This window comes from Megachile rotundata, chromosome 15 (assembly GCF_050947335.1).
Source record: "Megachile rotundata isolate GNS110a chromosome 15, iyMegRotu1, whole genome shotgun sequence".
Classification (NCBI taxonomy): domain Eukaryota; kingdom Metazoa; phylum Arthropoda; class Insecta; order Hymenoptera; family Megachilidae; genus Megachile; species Megachile rotundata.
Genome location: NC_134997.1, coordinates 14496190 through 14522890, shown reverse-complemented (window position 1 = coordinate 14522890; position 26701 = coordinate 14496190). Strand labels below are relative to the sequence as shown.

General features: G+C 34.6%; 3 protein-coding genes and 1 long non-coding RNA gene across 15 annotated transcripts; 1 reads left to right on the top strand and 3 right to left on the bottom strand.

Moving 5' to 3' along the window:
* Positions 1–238: 238 nt before the first annotated feature.
* Osbp (oxysterol binding protein) lies at positions 239–14825 on the bottom strand. Of its 5 annotated transcripts, XM_003703405.3 has the most exons (13): positions 14616–14825; positions 13640–13801; positions 11907–11972; positions 8442–8647; positions 6557–6810; positions 5981–6173; positions 4135–4421; positions 3784–4019; positions 3426–3702; positions 2937–3316; positions 2620–2840; positions 2404–2514; positions 239–1696 (listed from the first exon to the last, which is right to left on the bottom strand). In XM_003703405.3, the coding sequence occupies exons 1-13, from the start codon at positions 14657–14659 to the stop codon at positions 1647–1649; spliced, it is 2487 nt and encodes an 828-aa protein (XP_003703453.2). In that variant the 5' UTR covers positions 14660–14825; the 3' UTR covers positions 239–1646. The 5 variants fall into 5 exon arrangements, 4 of the variants coding, with proteins under 4 accessions (XP_003703453.2, XP_012141108.1, XP_012141106.2 ...); XR_001096045.2 differs by lacking the exons at positions 13640–13801; positions 14616–14825 and adding an exon at positions 12042–12403 and having other exon boundaries at positions 1918–2514; XM_012285718.2 differs by lacking the exon at positions 11907–11972.
* LOC143265817 (uncharacterized) lies at positions 12724–13532 on the bottom strand. The gene is made up of 2 exons (XR_013040562.1): positions 13450–13532; positions 12724–13208 (listed from the first exon to the last, which is right to left on the bottom strand). It is a non-coding gene; the product is annotated as an uncharacterized LOC143265817 (long non-coding RNA).
* A 1139-nt stretch (positions 14826–15964) lies between the features above and the next one.
* On the top strand, positions 15965–22601 carry SppL (signal peptide peptidase-like protein). 7 transcript variants are annotated; one of them, XR_013040555.1, is made up of 9 exons: positions 15965–16160; positions 16582–16691; positions 16773–16837; positions 16909–17066; positions 17151–17464; positions 17578–17921; positions 18011–18436; positions 18526–18701; positions 22462–22601. XR_013040555.1 is itself a non-coding variant. In XM_012285721.2 (7 exons), exons 3-7 carry the CDS (start codon positions 17029–17031, stop codon positions 18592–18594), a joined length of 1191 nt encoding a protein of 396 aa, XP_012141111.1. In that variant the 5' UTR covers positions 16223–16691; positions 16773–16837; positions 16909–17028; the 3' UTR covers positions 18595–21795. The 7 variants fall into 7 exon arrangements, 2 of the variants coding, with proteins under 2 accessions (XP_012141111.1, XP_003703454.1); XR_013040554.1 differs by having other exon boundaries at positions 15965–16207; XR_013040556.1 differs by lacking the exon at positions 16582–16691.
* LOC100878707 (calcium release-activated calcium channel protein 1) lies at positions 21132–26604 on the bottom strand. 2 transcript variants are annotated; one of them, XM_076539981.1, is made up of 3 exons: positions 24594–26604; positions 24192–24488; positions 21132–22739 (listed from the first exon to the last, which is right to left on the bottom strand). In XM_076539981.1, exons 1-3 carry the CDS (start codon positions 24780–24782, stop codon positions 22248–22250), a joined length of 978 nt encoding a protein of 325 aa, XP_076396096.1. In that variant the 5' UTR covers positions 24783–26604; the 3' UTR covers positions 21132–22247. The 2 variants fall into 2 exon arrangements, with proteins under 2 accessions (XP_076396096.1, XP_003703605.1); XM_003703557.3 differs by having other exon boundaries at positions 24192–26604.
* Positions 26605–26701: the final 97 nt, after the last annotated feature.

Here is a 26701-nt window from a genome sequence, read left to right as displayed (position 1 = left end):
AATATTTTTCTGGGTAGAAAGGAATTTTCGTGTAGCAAAAAAATATTACTTTTCATTCTTCGTGTGAGAAAAAAGAAAATTCATTTAGACGCGCCTGCAATAAGTGCAAACTAAAAAGAAATAGGATATTGCTCCGATGATTTCTACCACAGCGCGCGAGATATCAAATCAAAATTTCCAATAACGGTGGATAAATGAATAAAACATTGGGTAATAAAAAAATGTTTCATTACAAATGTTACCCGTCCAAGATCGTCTTTAATTTGTTACAATAAATCAATACAATTTGTTTGGTGGAACAAAAGACTACGGTTATTCATCGTATAAATAATTGCACCATTTGTGCGATCAACGGGTGTTACGACAGGAGATGCCAAAAAAGGCAATCATGTGAATGCTACAAAGATATTTTCGGTTCTGTAGCGAAGCATTTGTATTTTTCGTTCCACATGAATAGCTAATGTACAAGCACTATATAATCCAAACATCTGTTCTATCCGTCTTACTGTATTTTCTTTAAATTATTTATTTTTATAGTTAATTTGTATTTATATGTATACAGTTAATATCCGATTATTATCAACTATTAAAATTATAATACAGCCAAATACTTAATTATAACAATCATTGTAAACACTGGTTGCAAGCTAAGTGTTCCATTCATTGTAGTCTTATACAGACCGGAATATATAGTTGTTAATATACAAACACTATGAACAGAACAACCGTATGATGTGCTCATAAGAGGGATATACAATGGGTTTTATTAATTATATATCATATGTACATATGGGCATACATACATACGTACATACGTACGCATCCGAATTGTTTGCGCTCAATCAAGCGCTTGTGTCTGTGTATGGATGTGTGCGTGTCTACATGCCATAGTTTGAAAACAGATTTCTGTTAATTATTGTTAATCTTCCGAATTTAAGAATTTAAAAAAAAAAAAAAAAACTTATGAGCTCTCCAATATGACCTTAAATTCTCTTTACATTATTTATGTATTCATATGATTATGTTTTGTAACATTAGCTCGACGGAGTATAGTAATCAGGCTGGTTAAGTAACCAGTCTATATTTATGGAACATTCAGAGTCTACATCTGCACGGAAAATTGCAGAAATTTGGAAGCGTACCCATTTTACTATCTGGATCTTCTTTCTTAGAGTTGCACGTTATATATAACTTCTGTATGGATTATTGATATTTTAATCTCAACATACTGAATTCTCGTTGTTACGAACACTTTATCCGCAGGAACATTTCTTCAAAAGCGGTTACAGATTGTTGTATCAATGTAACGAATGCCGCCTCTTATCCAATTTTCGTGCAAAGGTTAAGACGTGGCAGTCGGGTAAACAGTCTGACCGCACCACACGTGTAAATAACCAATATGTAAAAACGTGTTGCCTAACGATACCTACTTTAAATAATTCAATAAGGCTTTAGACACATTCAACGCGATTATTTCTTACTTCTGATTTACTCAGCAATGCTAATAAAATTTTTTCTAGCATTTTAATTCGTTTAAATATCCTCAGCATCGCGTCAAGTATCGAAAATACGTTTTATAGTCTATGTAAGTACTTTTCGCGATGGATACGTGATAACCATGTTATGGCAATTTTCCGAAGTTGGTGTTACGATCGGTTACGATCGGTCTCGTTGGAACTTATGATCAGTTCCATTTCTAAAAGAAAAAAATAATTTTAGTTACGTCTAACTCGTTTGGAACAAATTACGAATACTGTAGTAGTGGTAAGTGGATTTTTATGTTCGACATAAACTTCCAGTAATTGTGGTTTCAATTGTTATCGATGTTTTCGCAATAAAAATCATCAATTTTATTGCTGTATCATCTTCAAATTGAAGTAAGGAAGTTTTCGTAACTTATACACTTATCGATAGTACCTGGATTTTGTTGTGAATGTAGCGTATGTTCAGCCTAGTAGCAGAACTTAATAGCAAATACAGAAAATTTGTTAATCTATACAAAACTTGTATACAAAGCGTTCATTGGGCCATGTGAATCAAGTACAGTAAAATTCAGATTACTTAGAAAAGTGGATAAATGGAGGATGCAGTGGTAATATAGACAAAAAAACTAGAATCACGGAGGTAACGGTATGCTACAAAAACGCTCGTTTTATGTATCAGAATGCCAACTTCGATCAGTTCAATGGAAGAAATAATTACTAAACCATGTCTCTTAACAACCACACCATATCACGTCAACGTGTCTCAGAAATAATCATCTCCTCCAAGTGAGTTTTAAAATCAACTATCCTCACTTTAAACAAATTCAAACATTTCTTACACTGTATATCGACGGTCACAATATTAATTGATATAATTATATAATAAGTTAAAATATGTTTGGACATCGTGACCAATCACCTTTACTCTTACACTCCCAATATTCACCACCATATACATAGCACAGACTGTCCGTGTATGGGTCTTGTTCTTTCTTAAACCATAACGGTTCGTAAGTTTCGAATGGTAGACCTAATATAAATTAAATTTCTTTTAGTACCACTGTATTAATTTATAATATTAAATTATTAAATGGTAAATAACTCTGATCGAAATATTATGAAACATGTTCCGTACCTTCCGAAGCTGCTTTCTCAGCTTCATGTTCACGAGCACGTCGAGCAGCTCTTTGTTTTTCCTCTAATCTTAACTTTTCTGCATTTGCTTCGTCCCAATGACCATTCTCCATCAATCTTTGATCAGGCCTATTTCGGGAATCCGTAGGAGCTATACCTTCTTCAGGTTCATTAAGTTGACATGCTAATTCCGTAAAATTGTAATACTTATCACTATCTTCGCTATAAAAATAAATAGGAATCATTTTAATGTGGATGACACAATTTAAAAAAACGTCCGCAATTTTACCGAATATTAACGTATAATCAAATACTTACGGTGGCATACGACGCTTCCAAGCGAGTATGTAAGGCCCTGTTTTATAAACTGGATTATCCGGTGTACCGGACGTACTAATAACAGGAGCAATTTCAATTTTGGTGTCCCATGTACCTTGTATTACCCATTTTACTTCATTGTCTGAATTCATGACTACGCCTTTTACCTTACGCTGACTATCTCGTGAGAAGTACGAATACGGTATATACTTCAAATGGCACTTTATACCTTGCTTATGATTTATAATGTCCGTATCACCACTTTGATCAACCCATAATTTTCCTACTATAATATTGTGTACAGTGGTTGTAACTTTTCGCCACGTATAGTGCTGCAATCCACCCTCTATTTCTAGATGAGCCGTTCCTAATGGTATTACCTATGTTGATACACAAATCGTTTGTATGTTAAACACGATTCCTTACAGTATCGTAAAATTGTTAGGCAATTATCGGATACCTAAAGAGTATTTTAATTTTATGACTTACTTGAAGGTATTTCCCGCGAAATTTAGATGCCATTGTAAATTCTTGCCAACAACGCCACTTTCGTCCCTCGCAATGTTGTGCTAACATCGGGGGATGATGCGATACTTGTTCTGAAATTGCTCGCCACCCTAAATCGTCAACGCGATCACATTCGTACGTTTCACCTAATAAAGGATTGAAAGGTTTGCCAGTTCTGGAAGCAGTTGTAGAATAGCTAGATATAGTAAATGCAGCCACATAAGCCATTTGTTCATAGCTATCTGTACACTCTGCTGCTCTGTTAAGAATGAAGAAAAATAGAATTTATTACCTGTTCATAATATCAGGTGTGCAATAATAAGGCCCAAAACAAACTTACCTGTCAAGAATATCTGCATATTCATAATCTTCTGTAAGCCGTTGAAGCATACTGAGTGGCTCAGAAAAATTGACAGGCATTGGAATTTTTGATAAATCTTTGCCAATACAATTTTTCATAATACTCCACAAATTCAGTGGATAATTCGGTTTATCAGGTACCCTAGTTCTCCGCTTTCTTTTAGGGCCAGTCACCCCGGTGCAGCCACTGCTGCCATTGTTGGCTTGCCAATTTGTCTATTACAAAATATGAGTAATCTTACACTTTTTAAACTATAAATTTATTACCGTAATTAAATATTAGCCACAGCTTAATTTATTAGCAATGTAGCTGCAAGGAATATTTACTAACATTGTCCAGATTGTCGGTATTTTCAACAGTGGAAGGAGTTTGTACTACTGTAGAATCGGTCACGATAAAAAAGGAGTTTGCACCAGCAGTGTCTGACAGAGGTAATGGTGTCTGATCTCCTTCGGAACTAGAGCCATCGTCACTACCCTGAGAATCGGTTCTATCTCTCGAATTGCTTGCAGCAACACCAGGTATACTCAATGTAAAAGTATCTGATTCTTGCGCATCATAAAACTCTGCATTATCTTCCTCGTCTTCTGATGGGGAAGAAGTTGTAACTGTTGTATCTATAACAATAACCAAAATTTCTTTTACTTTATCTAACACATAATTAAATAAAAACTGAAATAAATGTAAACAAGCTAAATAAGATTTAGTTGATCAATGGAGTAGTTATTCAATTATAAGATTGCAACAAAGCAGAAGTCAAAGTGGAGAAAAGCATTATGCGTTTTGAATAGTTTTGCTAGTTACATTAAATGATAAAATTTGAGTACATAAACAAAGTGCAATAGAAATCTGTTGATGGAGTTACACAACGAAAATATATATTTCGCGCCAATGAAAAATACATAATGAAAAGAACGAAATGTATATCGAACCTATATACACTGCACATGTCACGGTTTAAATTTATTTCATTTTGATTTTCTAACGTAACGTTCCTTTAATCCCTGCCCCCTGTCCTTATTATTTATATTGCTCCCCTTTTCAACACTTAATCGTGATATGACAACTACCGCTGTCATCAAATTGTACCGTCCTTCACCCCCCGATCGCGATCCACACCTGCAATATTGGCGAAGTAACGAACAATGAATCACTATAAGTGTTCGTACACTGATTTTTACAGGCAGCTACAATGTACCACGCATCAAATTATGTCGTGTTTCGAAATCCGTTCAGCGCTCTCATGAATCTGGACTTTCTTAAAATTTAACCGAAACTGCGAACTGTCATGAATCGTTGATAATAGACTCCTCCCCTTCAACCCGTTTAACTATCGGTTTAGCATCTCTTTCACTGATCTTTTTCAAACACAATCGCCGAATACTTCGACGGTAAACTCGAAATTAATCACATTGAATTTTTATGATAAAACACACGAATAATATCCGTCAAAACGGAAACACGTATAAAAACAGAAATTTACAAGGCCATCTAAGTCTGTTTAACCACCAAACTTGGGAGAAATGAAAGCACGACCGTGCGTATATATGTACCTATATATAAGTGTATTTTATGTATATATACATATATGTATGCATATATATATACACATAAATCCTGTATATGTATATTACTGTAATATACCATACAATATATATGTACGTAGAATATAGTGCACGATTTGCATGCGTATTAAGATTGTGAGCTACGTAAGCAAGTTGCGACATCATACGAATCAAATGAAACTTCGCTACTGCCATCTGGTTACAAAATGGCAAGATATAAAAAAGCCGCGAAACTTCGAATGTACATGTACCACAAAGCATGTTTAAGCAGTTGTGTGAGGTATATAATACAGCTGTGCGCTACCGTGTAATAAATACAGCATTCCTCAGTCACAAACGCTTGCCAAACAATCAACAGCAGACATACACGCGCGACGATGTATTAATACGTACAGCATACATTTGTATTAGAATTCAACCATTGGTTACAGAGTTAAACATCTATAGCACGATCAATCGTTAGATTGCGGACAAGTGTATACAGAAGAAAGCTTAACACAGGATGAACAATAAATGGTCATTTTTCTCAGCATCACACGATCTTGTAACATCGCAGTAAAACGCTAATTTTGATATTACTAAAGTAGGGAAAATAATATAAATTAAATTACGCGAAGGTCTGTGTCCCCCTGCTGGAACTGCCGAGGGAAGAGCATGTTGTGCGGCCTCTTCTAGGTGAGAATGTTGTCTGGCAAGTTGTTCGACCATCTTTTCAATCCGTACCTTCTGATCGCGTTCGTGTTGCAACATTTTCTTCCATTTTGGTTCCTGTTGTTGCGCTAAATGTAAATACTCGTTGCTCGCCTGAAATCATAATTTATCCGATTTTTTTATATGACTATTACACCTTGAGTACAAGTCATCAAAAAATTAATAAACATCGTAATACTTTATTTGGAATTAAAATCATTTGAACAGTTCAAGGGAGTTCTTGCGGAAGTTTTTATTTAAGGACGTATAACTAATTCAGCTTCAGAATTATTCGGGTGGAATTGGGCAAGATCTTGATCCGAATTTTTTCAAACCTGATCGAAGTCTGTGATCTCGTACATCCATACATTCTTAATCTTTACGCTTAACATTAAATCGGGAACAGTTATTCTCCACAAATCAAGAGCTCATTTCATACGTTGTTGAGCAGAAATTTTGATCTGTATATTATTGTTAACGACGGCCTTTCAACTTACATTAACCATAGCACCGGCAGCGATGCGAAACAGTGTTGCTCTTTCGCTGACTGTCTTTATTTTCGCCGCTAATTCAGGCGATGGGGGTTCCAGTGCTTCGAGCTCGTTCAAAGCTCGCTGAAGCATGGATCCTTTTTTGTTTATTAAATCGTTACAGGCCTGTAAGTTTTCTAAGCGCTGCGAAAGGTCCTTTATCACGGATACTTGTTCCGGCTTTTGATTGTCATTATCCTGGAATTCTTCCTCTTCTTCTTCTGGAACAAATGTTATTTTACATAACGTGGCTACTTTAAAGTTTGATTACGATATAAATCATACAAAATTTGATTTCTTTTTTTCATTCCTTTATACTTCAGAATGTTTTAAACATATAATATATAGATTAGTTTCAATAATCTATTTTTAAGGATCATTCGGATCGTGCAAAAGTAATGAATAGTAATTTCTGTTTTATATCTTCGCTTTTGTAACATTTTGAGATATTCGTCAAAGCTGACGGAAAGATAACGCAGCTGTGACTCAATAAATTGTACAAACACTTCTACGAAAACGCTAGAATACATTCAAGAGGTCTGAACTAATTCGTTTTTGAACGATGATTTATAGGTCGCAGATAATGCGAAATCAAATAATGACGAATGACAAACATACATATGTTCGAATAGTGTGCATTAATGAAGAAGTAAGTTACTAAGTCATGTAATTTTTATTATACCGATGACTCGTGAACTTTGTCGGTATGATTGGTGTGACTTCACCGAGGACAATAGCGATTAATTATTTCTTGAAGTCTGTCGGCTTAGTAGTGACACTATTGATAGCGTTTTCTTTATAAGGAATGAGTATACGTGAACAGTTGATTACATACAACAAAACAATTAATTTTTCATAAAAATGGTTACTTCCATTTAAAGAAGTTTGAATTGAAAAGGGACACGTTCTACAAACATGCTTAAGTATAAACAAATTTTGAATCTAGCACGGCTCATTCCGAATCGTGATCGACGTTTCACGTATTATTATTTAATTGCATTTCATATCACTTAAGTCATCATTCATCGCTCGCTGCGTGGAAAAAATCTACCGTGCTCTTTCAATGGCGTACGTGGAACAAGAGTTACCATAGGCAATTGCCTTTAATGCTATTCTGCACAGCTTGCAAATCGTTAACAGGTCCATTGATTCAAGATAGTAATTGATCCTTGCTCACACCCGGAGATAGAGTGAGAGGAGATCGGAAGAAAGAGAGAGAGAGAGAAAATATGTATTACAGAATTTAAAATCGGAATCTCGGCATTATCGAATGAAACTTTCATACATGTATCTATCTAATATTCCTAGTAAGCATTCTGCCTACTGCTTAACCAGTTTAACACGTTGACTTCCACAAGAATTACCAATGGTTTAAAACTACCAGAAATTAATGAAATAGAAGCTTATGAACAGCGCTACTATTGGCGTAGCTGGGATTTTTGTGCAGTGGGACTCAGGTTCCCTAGCTTTACCAACAGTGTTAACTTCTCTCACTAGGCATAATTAAGTAGCTTTTGAAAATCCGTCAATTTAAGAATTCGGAGATTTACTTATGCAGTGTTCCACTACACATGGTCACTTTCATCGTGGCAGTCAACGTATTAACACGTCCGTCATCATCCTCGAATGACGCTCAAGATTCATTGCAGCATCTGAAAATAAAAGAACTTGAAAAATGTTGTTTCCCAATGGGCCTTTAGACCTTGTTATCTTAATGGAACATATGCAGTTTTATACAAGAGCTTTCCATTTCTGTATTACAATGTTATCGACATTACTATCTAATCTGTAGACAACCTCCTTCTTTTTAACGCTGTTTGATGAGAAAAAATGATCGTTCTTTCATACATACCAGATTCCATAGCCTGAATGGCCTTGGCCTTCGCCAATTCGAGGGCCGTGACCCATTGTTGACGTTCTACCTCGGTCGCCGCTTTGATATGGAAGGTTTGCGTACCACCGTTGCTAACAACGAACGTACAAGCATCCACGGTGTGTATTAAGGCCCCGTGTAAGGATATCGTGCCTCGGCACGTATGTGACATCTCTGCAGGATTTCTAAACAGAGGAGAAAAAACACGACAGTTCCGCGTACACATTCTTCTGCTATTAGAAAACCGAATGACACAGAGAAAGACAGACGTGAGTTTGCAAATTAGTCGTTTGGTGCACCGCCAAGTTAAAGGTTTATCCAAGCCCAATACAAAAAGAAAGAAAACGGAAGAAACACTTCCACTTTGCCCAAGGGTAGATATTATTAACGTACACATAACACTATGTTACCGTGAAAGCGATTGATTAAAAGTTTTCTTGTTAAAGCGAATGCTTTGCTCAAAGAATATGTCGGAGCAAACGAAGTCGATTTATCCTCTGTTGAAGTATTAGAGGTGTACGAAAGTTTCTATCGTTTTTAAAGAAAGTTTTATCAATTAGTATATAACTAAGATTTTTGTGCGAAGTAGACCAGCTCCCCTCTCTCCGCTGATTGAATTTCAATATTTTTAAATTTCTAATCTTACGTTACGTGGAGAGAGCCAGTTTTTTCGAGCGGGAGGAGAGTAGGTCCATCCTTACCTAATTGCATCAACGGCTCATATGTTTCACAAACGATACATATATATTTTAAGTGGCCAATTATATCCGCTATTTTGTATGAACTAAATTGGCCACTCCGATAAGACGGAAATTTTGCGTATATTACGAAACGAATGTCGAATTAACGAGATACCAGACGATCTTACGTACATTTCAAAGCGAATGATCGCACAGACGTGACGGAAATTAGCGTGTACGTCGAAACGGACTCACTATAATTATGGCACGGAAATTAGCGTACACCTTTGAACAGACATCGGAGCAAGTGATATACCTTGAGAATTTGCTAATTATCAAAACTGCGATTCACCCTAGTTATTTTTCACACATATTTTAGTAATTTCATCGAAGACCCAAACTTAGGAATTTTAATTCGAAGCTCAATGTGCGAGTAGAGGGAGAAAACAGCGACTTGCCAATATTTTGAAACGAATTAAGATTTACCTCAATTACTTTTCATACTTATACGAACAGTTTCGCTAGGTTCTAAAACAATTAGCCAAGGTATAGCCAAAAGAGGTTGTACTCTTAAGTTGTCGACAAACTGTTCTAACGCGATGCAAGTCAAATGCTAACTATCTACTGCTTATTATTGGAATTCGACTCGTAGTTTATTAATGGGAATTCTACGAAAATCATGTGGACACCTCGAAGCACTTTCACCGTAACATATGCATATATGATGTGGCAACTAAATGAAATACAATTAATCTGCGTTCGTCTGCAAATATTGCGGTGTATATATATATATTTACAAGAGGAGCGCAGAAAAACGACAGTGTGTAGATATTACAGCGGGCTTCGATTACTTTATCAAAGCAGTTCCATTACCAGTGTATATCAAATACGCCACCGTTTTTCTCTATGCCAGTCTACTCCCTCGTACCGGGAACCCATGATTAGTGATGGGTTATAGACTACCTATTTCGAATGGCTTCAAACATAAATACACGAAAGAATCACTTTAAATTTTATTTGAACTCCAAGTTCTGAAATAAGAGGTAGTTTTGCTGTATAGTCGTACGGTGTACATTCACACCCGTTCGATTTCCACGTGCTAAATCTTTATGTGTTACATCATCGCGCGTTGTATAGCCAAGCGTTAAAACCCCAATTCAACTTTTCAACACTGTCAAAATGCTTTAGGGTTCAAAAAAATCTAAGTGATTTGAACATACATGTTTGAATTGCTTGACAACTTACACGCATAATCTCGAAATGTCCATCACTACTCATAATGGTAACCTCACGAACAATCAAAGGACAATGCTCGAGGGTCGGCCTGATGAATGAGATTGAAAGAAGAGGGGAACAGATAGCTCGCGGATCGTGTCATGCACTTTTAGGGTCAATGAAATTCAATCTAACAGCAAGGGTTCCTGAGAGGTATAATAGTTATAGGTGAAAGAACATATAGTCATGCTATAACGCGTTCAGAAATCATTATTGCATATTGTCCGCATAGATCAGAGACGTTCGCGAACATTTCTGTCCAAGCGTTGATTTTTATTCGCGATATCGTTCGTCTTTTGCTTCTAACGAAACAGCAGATATTGCGTGGTGTATTTTATGGTTTTATCGTGGTGTACATGTATGTCTTTGAACTCTACCGAAAGTAAAAATTTATTCTGTTTTTGAACGGATGGTTCTTTCAGGAATACGAGATGGATGTACAAGGTATAAAACATAAACGTAAAATTGTGCGTACGAATAAACGATTCATCGAATATATTTGAAATTCGAATTTGAAAACGAAAAAGCGTAAATTTATCGTCGTTCTGTGCACAAATTATAATAGACACAATATTGCCATATAAGGAATGAAACAGAATGATAGTGCAGGAAATCTTGGATGGTCTGTGAACTTTTTACCGACCCAAAGTTCGAAAAGATTAAGTTGCAATTTAATCTTTTCATTTGTTACAAATAAAAACGACACTTATTATTGGGTTTATGAAATAACTGAAACTTGTAAAAAATGTAATATAAACTTTGTTAATTACTCCAGAATTTTACGATATATTTTATAAAAAAATACTACTGTAAAGCAATATTAGAAATGATTAGCAATATTGCAAATAAAGATAACAGCGGTACAAAGTTAATATACAATGACAAATTTGCGATAATATGTATTTCTTATCCAAAAATATCAACAAATTAAAATTATCGGTATTTGATATTATCGGTTTTCGGTGATAGAATTATTTCCTGAAATATTCCCAATGGGTCAGTTAAAAGTTTTACACTCTGAAGACCTTCGGTATATGGTACCTAATAAAACGGAAATTAACAGCAATAACACAGCTCTGTGTTTTATATTGCGAAAACACTGATATGCTAACATATATTATACGTACACAGAATACAAAAATTATACAATTTTACAGTCACTCAAATAATTGAAATTTAATTTAAAAAATATAATATCAATGATAAGGATAAAGGGTGGATAAGTGTCAAGTAAAATTATTAGGAACATCGACGATATCGTATTAATATGTAGTTTTAATAAAGAAATATAAATAAACACACACACACAATACATGTATGTATGTATGTATGTATATATATGTATATACACTATAAATATATATACATATATAAATAAAGATTGAAATGAAATGAGAGTGAAACTCCAACATCGTCTTTGTCTGTTTAATTACAAATTCGATTCAAAGAAGAGTCAGGATATTTCGGCTTTTTCGATAATTTTACTTACTCGGAGGCTCTGCCAGCCTTCCGCTTGCGTCGTGTTGATATCTTTGGCCCCCCTGTTGGTTCAGCCCTAAACAGTCCATAAAACAAATAGACCCCATTCACATTGTGTAATATTGTATCAAAAACGGTAATTTACTTGTTTTTTTTTAAAAGTCGCGTTCGCGGTTTTATCGCTTGAATATATATTTTCTTTCCTTCTTTTATTATCATTTTTGGTTGCTCTTTATTTCTCTCTTCCTCGCATGTATAAGTATGTATAGAGACAAACGGTGCAACCATTACACTTGTGCGTTTATGTGTGCACGCTCTTTTTGTGCGAAAAACAAATTCAACATTTGTGTACTTTTTTGGTGGATCGTGTAAAAATAAAATTTTGCAGGACAATCCATTGTTGCAATTTGGACAAAGCATTGCAAACTCAAATCACACCAACTGTGCCAAGCGGAAAATTAAAAACTTTAGGCATCGCATGTTATCAGGGGTACACGGATGTTTTAAATATAAAGAAACGATATAGTGAAATCTTTAATACTTATATATACGCAATACATTCGATAGAATTATTTGATACTTGTATCCACGTTCGGTAATTACAATTGAAAGACTGAATTTTGTTCGCCGTAAGAAAAAGAACTTTGCTGTATGTGATGAATAATAATGGTCGAACAAAAATTTCACAGCCATAGCACCTCTTCCGCAAACTATAATGAAATCAAAGTAAATAATTCAATGAAAAATCGCAGAGTTGAAAAAGAAGAATAGGAGGCAAATATGCAATAAAATTTCTCTGATGCGTGTGACAAATGTAAGCGAGTATATACAAAATATAAATTGGTCGTTATGTTCTTAGGTCATTTCTAATTTCTTAACAAGAACTTGTAGATGTATTGGAAAACTGCAACATATTCTGCAGCACTGTACATGCTCAGGATATTATTCAAACTATAATGGATAAGTATGGAATATGTAAACATGAGCTTTGGACAAAACTGTGATTAGATTTTGGTTAAGTATACTTGGATAAACCGAGTTGATAATATCCCTAACTGAGTCTGCATTGGCTGCTTATGTACATGCAATTTTCAACTGTTAATACAATACCATATTTATTATGCTCTTAATAAATAAAACCTATTTACAACACTGATTGAATCACAAGCACGATTCATTGCTATCTTAGATACATAATATAAAACTGTTCCCTCTAATTTTCTGACGTAACCTGTCATTGTATGTAATCGTGACTAACAGTCTCTCGTGTTAAATGTATATTTTCTTAATTTCATATAGTGAACAGCTTAACCTAGAATCGAAATTAAGACGTAACATTAGTTCAATTTTAATAACACATGGAACATTAGAAACTGGACTAATATTATCGTATACTCTTCTATTAAATGACCACTGAAGATTACACAGCTGTATATTCATTCGTATGTTTTGATAGAAAATTACTATACAAGTATCGATCCATAAAAATGAACTATGTTCAAAATACAGCAATGTACGTACGAATTAGGAAAAGGAACAGTTGCATACTGTACCTAAACAAATTCTTTTTCCTCGCATAATTGTTATTATTGTACCCTTGCAAAAACAGCAGGATTACAGGATAAAAAATCGTTAAAGAAATATTGGCATTACAATAACTAATCGCATCGATTTCTAGCGTGGCAATACACGCAACTGAAAGTGAAATAATTAAAACGAAAATACTGACACGTAGAAAACTACCTGTAATACGACAGTAGGCCATTTGACAGGACGAACCATCTTCGCTGGTAACCTTTTAAATAATTAGTCCACTTAAAGAGCCAGCCTTTCATCTCCTGTGTACCGTGTTGAGCCTTCGAGTCACCCATTTTATAATATGTTGCGTGCTCGCACGCGTTTCTCCTGAAATTACAATGCACTCCAATATCTGCGTACACATCACCCGTATCGTACAGCCACCATTTTGATATTCTTCTCGCCCACAGACTGTGCACACTTAGATCGAAATTCTACTTATACACACTATTAGTGAGTTCGTAATATACCGGTAGCAATAACAACAGATTCAAGGGGGTGATTTAAAAAAAATAAGATATTTGGAAACGATATGGATTCTCCTTTCACACGGCGTGGTAAACCTGCCACGTTCCTCAGTGATACGGTGCCTAACCTTTATTACCCGAGTTACCTATATAATGTTCGTATTCATGCGTATACGGACACATACAAATTTAATTATGGATAATCTGTGATTCTGCAGTTTTCTTGATGTTTTATCCATCTATCTCTCTCTTTATTCTCATGCGAAAACTGTCTTCAATTCAACGTAACGTAAAAGAAAATGAATTGATAAATCATAATGACATGGAATTTTTAAGTTAAAAAAAGAAACAAATTTGAGATATAAATTTAATTTTACTTTATTTGAAATTCTTAACATATGTTGATCATCCTGGCTTTGTAAAGTTTTTGATTTACACAAATTGGGATTTAAATTAATAAGAGTTACTGTAGGTCTCGTGAAAATGAAAGGAACTGTACAGAGTTCGTATCATTTCTTAAATTTTCCCATTGATACAATGGGAAAACTAAAGTTTACGTTTACGGATCACATGTCTAGTGATCCTTAATAGACAATGAACATGAAACACGTGATCATTTAACATCGTGTGAACGCATTTATCATGTCACAAGGATTAACGAAATTTTTACGTACTTCTTAAAACGTACACGCCAACGAAAATATGTTCGTTCTGTCATTGGACAAAATGTGCGTACGATCTGCTCAGATGAATCGTTCCGTTCGAAAAAAATGTCATGAAGAAGGAGCACTCGGTACACTCTTCGATTAGATGCTTAATACTGACCATTATCTTCAAACCAAACCAAGCTCTTAATTTATCTGAGCAAATCACACAACGTAAGAAGTACTTGAGTGGCTCTTCATTCTACTATACGAAGAATATATTACGAATTTCAATGTATTAATAACTATGTAGTCATCACACATTTTTGCAATATATACGCACAAAAAGACGTAAATACAAATTTAAAACCGAATATATCAAATAATTGTTATATTATGGCAATTTAATATTTCTTTGTATTTTGATACAGTTTTATAAATTATGAAAGGTGGAAATTAATGTCATCTTACTTGATCGGTAACATAAAAGCGGACACCAACTTTATCGACACGGTTTCCTTTTGTTGGTAAAATAGACGAGGTATAAATGCGATTTATATTAGGGTTCTAGAGCCCCAAAAACTGGGGATAGAGAAATACATTGGACGATAAGACTATATATTCGTACATTTGGCCTGTGATGAAGTTCTATAAAACGATAAGTTATTTTTTATCTGTGTTGGTAATTTGACAAAATTACCTCGCCTTCGTTACCATCAAGTGGCACAAAGTTTATGACAAAGATAACTAATTTTTACAAATTTAACTGGCAAATAAAATAAATATTAATATACAAATAATAAAAGTATTTTTATTTATATTTTTCCGAGTTACAAAAATGCATTGTGTGAAGTATCCATTGTACATCATGTCTACAACTGCAAATCAGTAAGATGTTGGTACAGATTTCCAATTTTCAATTTTGCATTACCGAATTTTATCGAAGCAAAAATATTAATTTGAAATAGTTTTCTTCTTTCTTATTAGATTGTTTAAATATCTTCAAGCTGCCCTTATGTTGTTCGCATTTCTTGATTGAATTACGAATCTAATTCTTTTTAAAAATGTTATATTAAATATACATTGAAGAAAGGAATTATCACGTAAGTTTTTTTTGTGTAATTCATTTTTTTTGTAATATCATATACATAAAGCAGGGAGAATATATAACGATTATATAATGAACAGCGTGTGTCGATTGTTGTTTGGCTTAGGATGAACTTCTGCGAAGTTTTGATTGAAGATACTGATAAATAAATGTTAACAAATTACTTAGATTAGTTAAAACGGATAATAAGGAAATGCATTTGTATTATATGGCATTATGTGGATATATTAATTTGTTAAAGTTAACGCGTTTCGAACACCCGGTAGTAGAGCTTGATGCAGCTCTGCGCCTGTCAACCAGCAGTTGACCTGTGTAGTTGACTGTAGTAGTTAACCGATCGCGCGCTAATATATATTTTTCTCAGGTTTCTGTATCTTCTCACGAGTTTCTCGGTATCACGTGAATCGTGTCTGTATACATGAGGTGATGAGAAAGCTTATAAAAGGGCCAGACTTCGGATTACCCAGGTGAGATACCTGGGTCTCTAAAATATCGCGTTGGGACATAATCTGGGGTAAGGGAGTAGCAACCTCTTGGGGCCAGTGCTAGTCACGTGACCCCTCTGTTTACCAAAATGGTGAACATCTATGTTTTACAAATAATTTCCAATTCTTTTTAAGACCTCTTCGTTCAGCTATGATGGTCTAATGAAATGAAAGCGGGGTTATGGTAATCGTACCGTTAGTCATTAAACATCATAGACGAACACTTGTAGCTAGTATTATTACGCTCGTATTGTGTTCGGTTGCCACAAAAGATTGTAGCGAAAGTTTGAAAGTAGCCGTATGAAAGTGTCTTCCGCGTTACAAAGTCTTCTCATATGTAATTATTACGCGTGTGGTTAAATTTATCTGACCAATAGAGAGCATTTTGAATGTGCATTTCCAGGATTCAATGACTGCCATATTAATTACCCAACTCCTTAAAACTCATTGACCTATTGGAACAGTACTATTTTTTTATGATTTCTGTATGGATACGAGTCTTCGATATTTCATGTAATTTTTTATCAGCAGTATTCATTATTTCGTTTTATTCTTAACTGTCAGTAATGGCATGTTTTTATTATATCTTTAAAGGGGGTGACCGAGGTTCCACGAGGCCTAATTTCATTACAGACAATGTTGAATGCACGGCATTGCAGGTACAATGTATATGTTATGCTTTAATTTAAATGATTTTAAATGAATCTATACTAATTTATCATTTCTATAGTGATTACAGATGATCTCTGATGTAGGCTAGTGCAAGTAAAAAGCACTTTCAAATAGGACATCTAAATGTCAAAGGGTGTCCTATCATAGCGTTTTATGCTTTGGCCAGGCATTTTTAAAAATGGCCACGTATCAAGTTGACTATCAGTGGTTGGTCTTGTAATTAAATTGCTTTTATAATTAAGATGTTGCTGTGCAATTGTATGATAATTAAGGGTAATCAAATTGCATGGTGATTTTTAGGGCTTATACCATAATGGATTCATCTAGAATATCCACTTTCTTAATATCAATTTTATTGATAGTCTATGGCAGTTTCCGATCTCTAAATATGGAACAGGAAGCTAGAGAAAGAGAGAAAGAAAAAGAACGCAGTAATTTATTGACTGGAATTTTGAGTAATAGCAGCACGGCAAATGCGGATGGTGCTAATGGCAGAGTTCAAACTCTAAATACAATGCATGCTCTTTGTCTACCTCTTGGTGCTTCCATTTCTCTACTTGTCATGTTTTTCTTCTTCGACAGTATGCAAATGCTTGTGGCAATTTGTACAGCCAGTAAGTTTTATAAAATGTGCATAACATACATATTATCATTCATCTGCAATGTAATTATTTTTTTGGAATATGTTTTTTTTTTCTTGAAATGTTTGATTCTTTTTTATTTACAGTTGTAGCTACAGTTGCATTGGCATTTCTTCTGCTGCCCATGTGTCAATACATCATTAGACCATGCTCGGATGGTAACAAAATATCCTTTGGTGTTTGTGGAAGGTTTACAGGTGCAGAATTACTTTCATTTTCACTGAGCGTGAGCATAGTATGCATCTGGGTTCTAACTGGACATTGGCTACTCGTGGATGCAATGGGCATGGGACTTTGCGTAGCGTTCATCGCATTTATTCGATTGCCTAGTCTAAAAGTATCCACTATATTGCTAACCGGGCTATTGATCTATGATGTCTTCTGGGTTTTCTTTTCATCCTATATATTCAGCACAAATGTAATGGTTAAGGTAAGTTTCTTGAATTTTACTAAAAATAATGTATAGAAATCGAAATGTTATGTTTGGAAAATACAAATTATATTTGTTTTCAATAACAGGTAGCGACTAGACCAGCAGATAATCCCGTGAATCTTGTGGCTAGGAGGTTGCATTTGGGAGGTGTAGCAAGAGAAGCACCGAAACTTCCTTTGCCTGCAAAATTAGTTTTTCCATCCATGCATCAAGCAGGCCATTTTTCAATGTTAGGTCTTGGTGATGTTGTCATGCCAGGTCTTTTGCTTTGCTTCGTTTTACGATACGACGCGTATAAAAAGACTCAATTGTTGCCTGGTGGTTGTGAAACAGGAGTCCCACCTCCTCGTCACATTAACCGCATTAGTTATTTTCATTGTTCTTTGATCGGTTATTTTCTTGGTTTACTTACTGCTGCTGTAAGCTCTGAGGTGTTCAAAGCTGCGCAACCTGCCTTATTGTACCTTGTGCCCTTCACTTTACTGCCGTTGCTCACAATGGCATATTTGAAGGTATCTTTGAATTATTAGCTGTTACTTTCACTGTGTTTGTATATATATATATATATACAGATCATATTAATACGAAGTTGACATTTTAGGGAGATTTACGTCGAATGTGGAGTGAACCGTTCATATCTCAACAACCTTCGAAACATATGGAAGTTTGACAACAGTCATGGATTCATGTATATTACACATCATGGGAGGAAAATCATTCATATGAATCCTCTTGTCACTTATCATCACGTCCTTATTTTTATCAATGTCATCTAATGTAAGTAATTTTTTTTACACGTGATACGTCTTTTAATGCCACAATGCAAATTACAATTTCATACTTTTGCGAGCGATTCGCGGTGTAACTGAAGAAATACTGTGCTACGACATTGATTTAATATAACGTTAAAGATGTAAACTGGGTTTTTTTTTATTAAGTGGAATGAAAGCAAACAATATTTATAAATGTTAAGAATACTGACTATTTCGAATACGTGGTCGGGTACTCTTTTTGTGTCTTAAATTCGATGTTGAGTAATTCAGTGGGCTATACATATATTAGATAAAATAAATAATACTGAACATTATCTCACGATCTATTAAAACGCGTATTAAGACACACTTAAAAAAAAATACGGAGATGCGTTTGTGTTACTTCTACGGCGAATTGTATCATATGAATTTCGTATGCTTCGAAATACACATTTTTCATTCTTTTTTTACACCAAACTAATAACGTGTTTATATATTGAATAGTTTTGCTCTAACTCCGTTATAAATGTGTGTGATATTCTATGCAGAAAAGATTTTTTAATTTATTATTCAATCGATATCAGAATAATTGTATGTAACATGTAGTTATGGATAGAATAATTTAATAACTGTTCAAGGATTTCCACAAAGATCTAGCGAACGTATGTGTGTAGGTTGTGACTTTGTTTTAACTTGGGACTAGTGTCAAAGAAAGTGTTCTTTACGCAAAATTGTATATAAAATTTTCGTTTTCATAAATTTAAGAGTTAAACAGAAAAAAATCGATAATTTGTTATTAGGATTAACAGCAAGCGTTTCTAACTTGCCAAATGTCTTGCTAACTTTGTATAGCATGACGAAAATTGAAACAATTTTCTAGGAAGGATGAAAGTGAAAGTTGTAGAACTTTATGGTGAAAAGTAAACGACAAATTTAAGTCTTGATTTTTAAGGACTGTCTCGTGATAAGAACAAGTTCACGATTGCAGCCCAGAGTGTTTTAACCAAGCTCTTGCTATGGATAGGCACCAGAAAGACTTTTTTATGTTTATTTAAAAACAAGACTGAAAATAATATTGTATGAAAGCCAATGTATCGAGAAATATCTCAGAAACAATCAATCCCTTTGTTCAATTTCTCTTATCTCAATTTATATGGTATTGTAGATTGATACAATATAATATAATATATGATACAATATTATCAGACACGACACAAATAGAATGATTGCTTCTATAATAATTTGCAGTAGATTATACGAAGTGTAGCATCAGAGATTATATTAGTTTATTTACTGGTTATTTTTACAATATTTTATTCAACACATTCTGAAAGTTATGAACAAATTAAATGTATATCTAGAATTTTCTTTTCTCGAATATACATTTTTCTTTTTTTCTTTCTTTGGATAAGGATATTTTAAAGGAACTAGTACATTTTTTATGTAATATGTTTTGCACTTATAACGGTATAATGGTACATTAAGAGCGATAAATTATCGGGGATAGAAATATAGCATCAGTTTAAAAATAACGTAACTTGTACACTTGTATATTGACCTAGAAATTAACAAACCTAATCCGTAGTATGGACGACAAAGAAATAAATAATTATATTTGCAATCTTGTTCTCCAGAAACATTTCAATAATTTGTTCGTAAAAAGTTTAAGTATTTCGCCTTTACTTTTATAAACGTTAATATTAAAAATAGTATTATACAAAAACTAATAACTTTCTAAAAAAAAGAATCATTTATACATGAAATTATTTTTTTACTTGCGTTAATGCAGTTCTAACAGTTAACAATTTATACGAGCAATTAATACCTCACATACAAACTACTCCTTTTGATACAATTTTCATTAGTTTTTGTATAAAACTGCGATCGTTAACCGTGCTTCGTTCGTTTACCTGTCCATAGCACAAGCAATTTTTCATTCATTATGCGTCCTAAGGAAATGATTTTTAGACAAATCGAAGAAATATCTATTTCATTAATGGGATATAAAGACATGCAAGTAGCAAAGTATATTTTAACTACTTCCGTTCAAACGAAAAGAAGAAAAGTAAAAACAGTAAGAGAAGACTCGATCATTCTTAATGCGAATGAACCTATCTACGCGTTGTTAAATTTTCAAAAACTTAAGACTCGTTTAATCTTGTTTTTTCTTTCTTAAAAATAATTAACGTACATTATTATACAGGGTTCATTTTTCTGTGATGTACGTTTTATAACTTTTTTCTTTCCTCTGTACATATCTTTGACTTTATACAATAATTTTATATCAATAATTGTTCACTTTTTCTTAAATCCGAGATATTAGTTTACCGGGAAACCAGTGAATTCTTGGGAAAAGATATCCACATAATCAGAGACGTTGTATAATATAGGGTAGATTTCAATACCTTAAAAGAGGTTCATGAAACAACAAGTTCAAAATAAAACACTTGTATACTCCTCTTGCTTCAGTTGCATTTCTTCGTTTAATTCATGTTATTGTTCTTTTTTCTTTTTTGTACAAACAGAGTTCGAAGCATAACAATGTAGAAAATATCAATTGTAAGATTATAACTTAGTTTATGGTGAAAATGGAAGGTGTAAGAAAATTTTATTCCCTTTCTTAACAGCTTATTATAAAGAACCACGTTTTCATTAACGAGAGTCTTTAAGTCTGACAAATTATTTATTTGACTAGGATAACAAAGATGGAAGCATGTACATAAATCACAACTATTTGATTGTCCTTTAATTTTCCCATAAACTAAGCGACGAAATATATATACATACATATATTATTTCATACATTGTATCACTAATATGTATCGTGTATATAATATATATATATAGTGATACGACGCACGAAATAAAAAGCAAAGTAAACGAGAAAATACATTTAAAGAAAAAATCGGAAGTTAAGTCGTAAATAGAATTATAATTAAATGCTAAATAATTATAGCTGATATATTATTAAGAGCACTTTGCTTGTACTGTTGCAGTTCTTGACTTGCATGTGTACAGCTATGTACATTTTTATATATATTATAAAAATCCGATCATTTTCGTATGATCGTGTTGAATAAGTAAACTTATTGAATAAACTTACACATGTTCTTTTTCTATCACTGTTATATTATATACATATATGTTTTGAGAGCCTATATACTATGTTATTCTATTTTTCAGTTGATTATAATTGATAAGTCTCTGGTATGTATTTGATCTTTTAGAGTATAGTATTGGCCATCATTATCAGCTATGTATCTACGTTACGTTGATATTTGCTTTTATACTATATCACATAGTTTATCGTTAAAAAATTACTTGAACCGGGTAAAAAGGACTTAAAAGTTATCAAAGATATGCAAAAGATTTGATCAATGTTTGTAGCCAATCTTGTATGAACACGGTAAATCACACTGTCTGGACCTCTTTAATAGAATATTATGAACGTTGATGACATACAATGTTTCGTGTTCATAAGATTGGATTTAAAAAATTAATAGAAAAATTTTATAAAAGTTATTATTTTAGAAAATCAAAATGAAATTATAATGCCAAATAAGCCTATCGTTTATACGCTGCTTTGTCCCATTGTCACGTTATCTAAATTCCTTTTAATACTTTCCAATTCGTTCATATCAGTAACGGATGATTCGCACTTATACACTACCAACGAATGATAAAAGTGAACTGCGAAAGCTATGAACACTACGAGCACCGGTATCACTATGATAGTACTGGCAGTAGCTGCGGTGAACGAGTAATCCCAGAATTTCACCCAACAGAGTATGGCAACTTCCACTAGGAACAAAAACAGGCCCAAAACTGTGGAAAATGCCCAAGCTAATTCGATGAAGCCGCGCATTCTTTCGTGCGGTGATTCCGTGACGAGACGCGACATGTGAAGTTTACTGACAGCCTCGATATTGGGCAATAAATACGTGCTTATCATTAAAGCAAAGATGTGTACTGATACTAGAACGGTTGTACACACAGCGAATATTACGAACAACCATTCTGGGACCGCGGTTGGCTCGTTTATTTGCAACTCCACCATAGCCACCTGGAAAGATAAAGAAAAAAGAAAGATGTACAAATTTAATACCATCCAATAAAGGCAAGTATTTCTACGAAATATTTTGCGAATTATCTTTTTAATTGTTAAGTAAATTCGCGGTGAGATATAATGTCTTATGACAATGTACATGGCGCGATGAAGCTGTATTAAGACTGAAAGTTTACTGCATTATTGATACAATACCAACGCTACTCAAAAATTCTATTCCCTTTTCTTTCATTAATTATTCGATTACATTACATTTGAGACGCCGGTTACCAATGACCCCCATAGTCAGCCAACGTGTTAATGACAGAAGACGAATGATTAATACAGAATTACCACCCGGACTACTGACATTAGTACCGCGTATACCTGCGATACTCGATCGAAGGCGGGTCCGTTGAATGTTTGATAATCAATTATATGTTAGCGTGATGCACATTGTTAAAAATGTGATATTCGTCTTATGTAATCACAGATGAGTCCGAAGATTACACGGAATTGTCGTCCAAGTCTATTTAATGATTTTCAGGAAACGTTGTATAATCTACCACGGGTTTTCTGATTCTACAAACACAAACACTGATTCTCCTTGGAAAAATTAACTCGGCAAAGCATTTTTGCCTGCTAAGAACATTTAGAATCTACATCAGCATAATTCTTTCATCATCAACAATATCCTTAAAGCGTTTTGTAGTCATTCAATAATCGTATATCATCGATTAAAAAAACGTCAAATCGAATTTTTCTTTTTAACTTGCAACTGAACGTACAAGGTCATTTTTGCTCATTTTGCTTAGTTTAAATTAACAAAACCGGCACGCGAATGAAACATAATCGAATAATTAAAAAAGAATCTGTGCGGTGATCACGCGTGTTAGAAGTGAAACTTCTGTATTTCTTATGGATTGAAAATTGAGAATGTGGGAACTTGCAAATACATTGATTTAAGGATTCGGAAGGTGAAAATTTGAGTATTGCATTGTCGGACATTTGGATCCATGATCGGTAGTCGCAATGTATCGCACTCGGATGTTTCACTTCGAAAGAAAATAAAACACACTCTAAATAGCATTAAAGTTATATTGATTTCGCAATTTTACATGGCATGCCGTATCACATACTTCTATTTTCGCTGCGGCATTTACAGTCGTGTTAATATAAAGGTGAGTAATACTGTCGGGAATAATCTTCAGAACGGGGAACTCCGGCGATTGGCATTATAAACTCAGCATGATCGAAAAATAGAGGAAAAAATTGTAAAGGATTCTACAAAGCGTTACATAAATTTCTTAAGACAACAAGCAAATTATTGAAATTATGAAATGAATCAGTCCTGCTTCGAGCAATTACAATAGCGCGTCGTGTTACATTCGTATGTTCCCACAATGTCATTTAACGTGTTAACTCCTGTTTTTTTGTTCTTTTTTGTTTGTCAAGCCAGACACCACTCACCATGGCAAATCCACTTAATAGTTCCGACGTTGTCGCGGTCGCTTTCAACTTGGCTCTGCTCATGTGAAGTCTTCTCCACGAGAGACCTTCAGGACCGTCTTGCTCTTCTGTGTGATGGGAAGAAGGTGTTTGTGGTGCTTGCGATCCCGCACACGTACAGCAACATGTGTACGGCACATTGTTTCCTGAGATATGACTGTTCGAATGAGGACTCGAAAACGGAACACTGCCCATTGATCTCATATCTAAAGCTACATAACGATTTTGTCTGTTTCTAGGTGATAGAACCAATTCGCTCTGCGAAGGATACAACACGCTCTTAGAATTGTGAGAAAAAGAGTAACTCAGATTATCGCTGATTTGCGTTTGTTTTGGCAGATAAGCTATGGAAGTTGGTCTTACTCTCTGTGCAGCGTATGATAATTGGGTAAAGTCGATCTGAGTTGATTTATTTAACTTTCCTGGTATATCCTCGATGCTCTTGTTCATCGAGATCGGTTTGGTTTTTTGTTGTTTCTCGTCTTCGATCAACATATTGTTCTTATTGGATAAATCCTTTTCAGCGAACGGCCCAATATTATTGTTCGACATAGTTGCTCCTGATTCCGCTGCGCCTGTCTCCAAATTTTCGCTCACCCTACACTTGCGTGCGAAGAATAACCGCCTACCTCATTGATGTACTCTCAGTCAGAACAGTTCAAGGAATTGTGGCACAGTTTATCTTTCACAAACACCTCAACTTAAGATACCATTGTGTTTCCTTTCCAAAGGATTGGCTCACCGCGGCGCACGTTTACACAATCACCGTGGAGATTATTACACGTTCAAGTTCTTCCGTCTCGTTCCATGCCTTCGTTGTGCCATTCAATTGTTTTGCGAACAGTATATCGCATATTTTCCGTCAAAATACGACAGATCACACGGAACGTTTATCGATATCATACTTTGTAGACACAGCACTGAACGATACAGCTGCTCGGTGGAGTCAAACTGTACATATTTCTCTAGATATTTTAGAAAGAGCGACAAGTCAACGTGCGTGGAATATGGTGCACGCGTTTCACTGATCGAGCGGTCAGCAAGGAAAAATATAGAAAACAAGTATCTGCGAGACACAAATGTCAGTGGAACACTGACCGAATGCCGCTATTGCATTGTCGAGAAGCACCACATGACGTACCCGTCTGAATCATAACAGTAGTATTAATTGCCTCGGAGCCATATCGGCCATATAATAACCGGCTACGGTTGCTTCAACGTATATGTACGTGAGCGTTTTCCGACGACGTATACACGCCTCTCCTCTCTCACGTGTCCTCGCTGTGAGATGCGACTGCGGCCAATGACGCTTGTTTTTCTTGCCTTTGGGAACAGATAAGATGAAACGTATCTAGCCAGGTATCGAGACGCCACCGGTAACAATGCAATTAATTCGCGATTAAAGGAAAATCCTTTCAGCGGTTCTCATTCGATGTACGTTACATTTTCCTTTTCTCTTTGATAACGTGACAAATTTCTATACCATCATCGTCATTTTCAAGTGCAAGAAGTTTTACAGTGATAAACATTAACTGTTCAAAAAATAATTGTGTTAGGATTTTAAAACGAATAATTTGCTTTCGTAATGGCACGAGCATTTTTCTTCCGTGTAGATGAAAAGCAGAGGTTCGTGATGAGTATGAGAGGTACATTCATTGAAATGCACACTCTGGAATTGACATGAGAAAACTGTCTTCGACGGTAACCAGTACAGGAATTGAATCCGATTTATCAGAGACCAGCCATTCTTGCCAGCTGAAATAGCGGTTGCTTTTCCGCTTCTTTCTTTTTTTATTGAGCTCAATGCAATCGTCATCGATGCATACGATGAATATCCGTTCGGCCAGATTACTGACAATTTGACGCATTGATTACAGTGAAAGTTATGTATAATCGACATCACCGATTTAATATCGGAGTAACTAAGATCATTGTTTTGGATGTCTCCGGTCTCCAAGCTGTATCTACTTGTTAATTTTCACTATTATAGTTAATGTCAATTACAACTTTTACTTGTTCATGCTGAGAGAAGGGTCTTCTACCTTGAACAACCACTTTATACACTGAAAATATGTACCGAGAATATTACGTATTCTTTCGTATTTCGCGTAACAAGTAAACGACGACGCAGGACAGGTTTCAAGAAACCGTGCGAACGTATGCCATCGACGATTTATTGGAAAAGTTCTATCTGTCTGCAGCCTCATTAGCATACACGATTGTACACGTTTAGAACAGATGGAGCTTCTTGGACTAGTAGTATAGGAAAACTGATTAAGTTATCGTAGATAGCGATAGTTCAAATTTTTCATTAATTTTTAGTTTCATAGATGATTTCTTATTAATATTTTATATCTTTTGCTAGATTAACGAACGGGAGAACTTTTATAATATAGGGAGAACTTTTTTCTCTTGTATTTCAAGCGCCGACCTTTCGTAATTGAAAGGTAATTGAACGAATTCAAAGTCAT